The following is a 7463-nucleotide window of genomic DNA, read 5'->3' as shown; positions in this document are numbered from 1 at the left end:
CCACTCAAAATCTGTTTTCGCTTTCTTCCTGTTACTGGCTGAATATCACCTTTCAATGCGATATATAGTGATATTTAAAGTAGTTCTTATTATACGTTTTACCTTATTTGCTGAACTGTAAAAAATCTGGTGTAACGGTTGTATTTAGCAGTTGCTTATTTCCAGTTTTAATTTGTCGATGCCGTAGAAATGAATCTGAATGGAGCCGAGATGCTTTTTAGGAAAGGTTAGTGTTCCGGGATGTCAATATGAAACCGACGGGGGAAAGGAGGCTGTTGCTGAAGGCATCACAATTTTGAATAACCCTTTTTATGTTAACAAATGTCAAGAACTACAATTTTCGCATAAAGAAAAAGAAATTATCCGCCTGAACCGGAAATGGAAGATAATTCCGAATAGATATTCAACTGAGTAAGGAAGAGTATGTGTTTTGGCAATGTCTTTAATGTATTGCAAGTATAATTTTTCAACAGAGGTTTAGAAAATTTTGATTGCTTACATTAAACACTATTATTCAAATGAACTGAATTGAGAGAACTGATAGTTGCTTTCAAAACGGATATGTGCAGAATAACGTATAAGATACGTGGTTATTGATTATGGCACATACGAATTTCATGAGATCGAATAATAAACGAATGCACGATCACATACTAGTATTCCTAATTAATAAAACAAGAACCTTTAATTGTGAAAAACCGCAAATTATATTTTTTTGGTTATCTGTAAAAATCTCTGAAAATGTCCGTGTCTTCGTCCAAGTGCAGCAGATGAAATGTGCGGTCAAAGGAAATCATTTGAAATAATTTTCTTGATATTTAATTAAGGGAACTGAAAAATGTTATTAAAATACCTTACATTATTTGCTTTTCTAATTATTATTTACTAAATTTCTTTCGACGGTGTTTCTATAACGTAACCCAGGGGTTAATGGGAAAGAAAAAGCTATGAATCTTGAATGGTCAACTTCACATCGAATCGGGGTCGAATCACCACAGTTAACTGTTGGGACGTGTCGGAATCAACAACTGGACTTTAGTTTCTTTCACTGCCTTTTAATTTTATTTTTGCTAGTTATGCTTCTATTATGAGTATCTGGCCACATAAAATACTAAAAGCTATGAGGCTTTTAAAGCGATACTATGAGCACTAAGGAAGACAAACGCTCTTTAGATAAATGGGATAAACCCGAATATCTAACCGTGTAAATTATCTTCTCCAATATTGCTGCAGTATTTCTGTTAACCTATTCGCCAATCGATATTTCTCTTTCAGTATTTCTATTTTATAGATGTCAAAAATAAACTTAGAGGGGCCATCATTGAGAGCTTGAAGTTTTGCTGAGAAAAGATCGCAATTCCATATACATACATACATATATGCATACATACATACACACACACACACACACACACACATATATATATATATATATATATATATATATATATATATATATATATATATATATATATATATATAAACGTCCGTAAACACATATACATGCATATGTGTGTGTGTGTGTGTGTGTGTGTGTGTTGTCCGTATGCATATATACGTACAAGTAACAAATATTGTGATGTGGATACAGTGTTGGCAGTGAATTTTAGACGAAATCATTAAATATTTTCCAAAAGCTGATCCTAACAGTGAAAAATATTCGTAATTTTGATAATAACAACAACAATAGTAATATGGATAATACTGAAATTGCAATCAATAAAAACCAAATCATTGATTATTACCCCCTGATACAATTCTAATCAAATCCCAATTAATTAATTTCCCTCAGGAGACTCTGGATAATTTGTATATTTTTAGTCTATATTGAACAGATACAAATTGTCACTGTATTTAAAAAAGAAAATTATTTACAGAAAAAGATGGTTTACTTCAAATATAAAGTCTGAGAAATAGATCATTTTACGTATATGTCGTGTTGGGCAGTTATTGAAATAGAGATTATCAATCAATCAAGGGGAAAACATATTCACCATACTATAGGCTACTCAGAGGTGCTAAACATTGTGCCTATATTGGCTATGGACATATATACATTTATGAATATTCGTTCATGTAGTTGGCTACATGCATATTGCAGTTTATATATATATATATATATATATATATATATATATATATATATATATGCATATATATATATATATATATATATATATATATATATATATATGTATATATATATATATATATATATATATGCATTTATATTACATATACATGCATATATATATATATATATATATATATATATATATATATATAGTATGTATACATATACACATATCTGTGTATATAATATATATTCATATATATTACATATGCATGCATATATATATATATATATATATATATATATATATATATATATATATATAAAAGAGTTATGAATCACAGTTTGATGTGTTTTTGTAATGAATGAACTTATTAAAGAAAAACGTGACAAAAGATTATCAGGAAATTAATGCGGAAATAATTCATCTGGAAGGGAAAAAGTCCCATCCAATTATCGCTATTACAATTGATCAAATTTGGCAGACCAGTCACTCAGAAGGGAACTCGCCCTTTGCAATGGGGCCTATTATTATTTGTAGACAGAAAGTGAAGGGAAGTGCCAGAAGCGCCCTGCTTTCAACTAATGCCACAATATAAAGGATTAATGTTCTCTGAAGGAGAAGTTGACGGATGATACCCCGATAAAGGAGTGTGACACACCTGCAGAGTTTTGTAGCTGATGTAGGCGGCAGGACATGGGCGGGGAAAGATAAGAAAAGGGAGTTTTTCAGTGCGACGTAGGCGGTGAGGAGGTAGGCGGAGGCACTGCAGGCGGTCCCACGGGCGGCCGCAATCCTCCCTGGAGGAAAGGACTGTTGAGCAGGAAGGGTGGGAGGAGGGACGCTGGGGGCAAGAAGGGATTGGGAGGCACGAAGGGCTCGGAGGCCAGACGGAGTCTCTCCATCTCCGATTCCTTTAGTCTCTTATCTTTCGCCCGACGATTTTGAAACCAGATTTTGACTTGGGTCTCGGTGAGGTTGAGAGACGCCGAGAACTCGGCTCTCTCGGCGATGCTCAGGTATTGCTTCTCTCGAAACTTCTTCTCAAGGGCAAGAAGCTGTTGCGTCGTAAAGGGCGTCCTGGGTTTCCGGTTTGGCTTGTGCTTCCTCAGGTTCACTTTCATCGGTCCCTGAAAACGGGGCGGTTCCGGAGTTTCTGTCAAAGGAAGAAAAAGGGAACATGTCAAAATAAATGGATTCAATGGAGCCCGAAAGAAAAAATAAAAATAATTTCTCCAGAAAGAAGAAATGATAGTGTGACGTGCAATATAGTTAAAAAATTTTCTCCCCTTTAACAATCAAGTAGCCATGACTTTGGCATAAAAGATATCCCTTCTTATATATCTAATGTATAATCCATCTGTAGTAAAAAAGACTTAATAAGCTATTTATTCATTACAGAGAAAAATTAAATCAAGACTTATAAAAGCTACACTTATGTTGAAAAAGTTGTGGACTAATCAGACCTAATAATTTATATATATATATATATATATATATATATATATATATACATATATATATATATATATATATATATATATATATATATATATATATATATAATATATATATATATATTTGGTAGAATACAAAGGCAAAAAAAATTCACTGCAATGTTGACATGCCGTCTGCATAAATATATCCAGAGAACAAAATATCCACATAATGGTATTGCCATTGAGTTTTTAATTTACAACTTGATACTCAGTATATTAATACATAATTACTAGTTTGCTATGTTCGTTGAAAAGGATAAAATATTCATTACAAAATATGAATATAATAGTTAGTAAATATTTTTGATAGGCGCAGTAAGCGACAACTAAAATTAGTACAGAAAATAAATTCATCACTGCTTATCTAAATTACATTCGGATAATGATTAAACGTTACTTGGGAAATTTTCTTTTGTTTCCTGTTCTGAAAGCAAATCGTCAGTCGCGGTGTCATATTAATGCGTCGGATAGGCAGAGGACAGATATTTTATGGCATCTTATTATTCAAACACACATACAAAGCTCATAAGGATTTTTTGTGTAATACATCTATGAACTGTAGCTTACTGATAACATGATGGTTTACTTGGGAGAAATTTCTTGCATTGCTTTAAAAGGAGACAAGAATTTTGGAGACCAACATACGGGTGCCGATGTAACTTGATGTTCCTTTTGGCTGTGCTTAATATGAAACTATTACTTTGTCATAACGCCTAACTGATCAACTCCCAATTCATAAAGCGCATGTTTAGCTGGATGGGTTTATTGTTAATAATAATAGTCATCATAATCAACGTGGCTTTTATTACTTATAGTTAGTACGTTAATATATAAATTCCAAGAGGACACTTACTTGTAAGTGCTCGAAGGGACAGCTGGTGATGTAGAAGAGGCAGCGATGGCCAGAGACCTGCCTGTATGTGCGGTGGCAGAAGAGAATGTGGATGTGGCGGCGCCGTGTGTCCAAGTCCGGCCAAGCGAGGATCCTGCAAGGGTCCTAAGGCCGTCGGCCTGATGATTGGCTGTGGACGCTCACTCTCCCTCTCTTTCTCGTCCTCCGTGTCGGTGTCGACATGTATGTCTTCGTCATCCTCTTCGTCGCGGTCATTATCACAGTCTCCGGGGGACGTCGGAGAGGAAGAGCGATCAGGAGGGAGGTCTGTTTTCTTGTAGGAGTCACTTCCGCGGTCAGTTTCCCGAAGAAGGAATTCGGCGGTGTGGGTTGAACCCGAACATTCCCTTGGGGGGCTTCGGCGGGGACTTCTGTGGTGGTCACCTTCTGCGACATCATCTGTCAGGCGGTTTCCGCTGCCATTTCGGGTATCACCGCCGCTGCTGAGGATGGAATCGACAGAGAAAGAGGAAAAACTTTTTCTGACGACGGCGCTGAAAGCCGACTGGGGCTTGTCACCGACCCTGCCGCCTCCTCCAGTGTTCACCGTCGCCCCGGACATGGTGCTGTTGAAGGTGGCTGATTGATAATAACGCTCCAGCCCACTTCTGTGTTGCGAGAGTGTTGGCAATACGGCACAGAGTGTAGATTAGGTATCTGCTTCTCACTAAAGTCACTCATTGATTACTGTTTACATTAACGGACTCATTTAGAAGAAACAATTTGAGTTTAGGTGCAGTAAAACAGATTTGTCATTCTCTGTCATAATCACGGGATATAGCACTAGGCAAGGTGAAACGGCGTGGCGCGATGAGGTCTTCTATTGCAAATCATTACAGCTTATGCACATAATGTAAACACCACAAGAGCGCCAAGTTTCATGTGGTCGACCATAGACCGTCCACCACAGACTGGCACTTATCACACAACAGCATCCGAGAGTCATTCTAATCCCCGCCTCCTTGCACGCAACTCGACCAATCGCCTTTGGCATCATGTTAGAGGGTGGAGTATAACCTAACCCTACGACCAATGACAGGCGCGCTCTCTTCCCGGCTTAGGTATGAGACAAGTTTAAGCGAAAGAAAGCGGCTGTATAATGTTTATACCATTAAAGTGTTTGGTAAATGAATAGACTAACACGCTCTTTTCCTGTCACCTTTTGCCACGCTCTTTAAATTGGCCTGACTCTTGCCACGTGAAAGATTTTCATGTCGCTTTACTTTAGCGTCCTCAAAAGAATGGCTTCGCCACCAAAATTTACACCTGTCAAAGTTTTATAGTGTTGTTAAGGGTTATAATTCAACGTTATCCATTAAATATTATTTCATTTTTTCCGTATGCTTATTTTTGTCCTTCCGGCTCTTTCATTACAGAGGAATATAGCTGACGGCAGGTAGATTCAAATAGCAACCAAGTACGGCAGAAATTAGGGAAGAAAACATTTTTTGGAATTCTCTAAGCGGCAACTGGCGTCCCCTCATCACCTCACCAAAGAATACTTCTCAAGAATACTGATTAGTTAGGTATTCATAGACTAAGTGACAGAAGAATGGTTTTTATGGCGATATGAAGATGATAACTTTAAAGCTTTGGGAAGGATAAACCTTTTATCCAATTTTTTTTTTTTTTTTTTTTTTTTTTTTTTTTGATGTACGTTCCCTTACTCTGTTTTGTTCAAGACATAATTAGGGAAGGTATAGGCGAGGTCATTTCAAAGTAATTTTTGGTTCGTTTGTTGATATTGTTTGCGTTCATTTTTGCTGAAAACAAAATACACGCTAAAAATATATAATCAGTTTTTTATCGTCCTGGTTTTCTCAGCGTAACTAAACAGAAAAGGCATAACTTTTTAAAGATTTTCAAAGTATTTTCTTACAAAAGAAGCCAGCAGAATATATACAAAATAGGTTTTTGGTCATCTGTATTTTACGAAACTCGATTGTACTACACGCGCTATTATTATAAGTTTCATTATTATTATTTACCTCACTTTATTGTGAAATTTTTATAATCAATAAAAAAAAATGACATTGCAAAGGATTTCTTTTAATCTCTTCAAGCTATTTATGTTTTATTTTGATTTCGGATACTGATTTTAATAGTCAGACCTGTTTCAACACAGTGTTAGGAAACACCTCAGATCAATCTTCAAAAAACTATTAAATACTTGAAACCCAATTGAAAAATATCAATAGAACAATTCAAGGTGGTACTTGATTGATCGACAGTGTGATTCCTCGAGCTCATGCTTCAGTAGTGGATGAGCAAGATCTTATTTCTATATTGTCACAGTAAGAAAAGGAAGCGACCAGAGGTAGCAATAGATTAACCCGTTAGATGTTTAAACATAAACAATTTTTTTTGTGAAGATTAAATACACCAACGCACGTATACGCAGATATACAGTAGCCTATACACACACACACACACACACACACACACACACACACACATATATATATATATATATATATATATATATATATATATATATACAGGGTGTCCCAAACAACGTATACACTCTTTGGATTGTTACTACTTGTTCAATTTATTGATATTAACGTGGAAAACAGATTCTCAGGGGAGAAACAATACACAGTGAAAACGTAAGGATACATGGGGAAATTTGAGAAAGTTAAAAAGAAAAAGTATCTGTTTTCCACGTTAATATCAATAAATTGAAGAAGTTGTAACAATCCAAAGAGTATATACAATTTTTAGGGACACCCTGTATATGCTATCCTACTGTAAAGGAGCTTTTATCATCATCATCATCAGCTGTTACTAGACCGCTGCAGAACAAAAGCCTCAGACATGTCCTTCCACATGCGTCTATTTAAGGTCTTTCTATGCCAGTCCACACTATTCTTAATTCGTCAATCCATCGTCACCTTTTCCTTCCCCTGCTTCTTTTTACAATCGCTAGGGACACATTCAGTTATTCTTAATGTCCATCTATTATTTGTGATTTTCATTGTTATGCCCATGTCCATT

The 7463-nt window shown here is 35.7% G+C and overlaps 1 protein-coding gene across 1 annotated transcript; it reads right to left on the bottom strand.

Moving 5' to 3' along the window:
• Nucleotides 1-2395: 2395 nt before the first annotated feature.
• On the bottom strand, nt 2396-5376 carry LOC137635026 (homeobox protein MSX-2-like). The gene is made up of 2 exons (XM_068367637.1): nt 4428-5376; nt 2396-3231 (listed from the first exon to the last, which is right to left on the bottom strand). The coding sequence occupies exons 1-2, from the start codon at nt 5026-5028 to the stop codon at nt 2804-2806; spliced, it is 1029 nt and encodes a 342-aa protein (XP_068223738.1). The 5' UTR covers nt 5029-5376; the 3' UTR covers nt 2396-2803.
• Between the last annotated feature and the right edge of the window lie 2087 nt (nt 5377-7463).

The sequence above is a fragment of the Palaemon carinicauda genome, chromosome 45 (assembly GCF_036898095.1).
Source record: "Palaemon carinicauda isolate YSFRI2023 chromosome 45, ASM3689809v2, whole genome shotgun sequence".
NCBI classification, from domain to species: Eukaryota; Metazoa; Arthropoda; class Malacostraca; order Decapoda; family Palaemonidae; genus Palaemon; species Palaemon carinicauda.
Note: the sequence above shows the minus strand (reverse complement) of the source record. Positions and strands in the feature narration are given on the sequence as shown.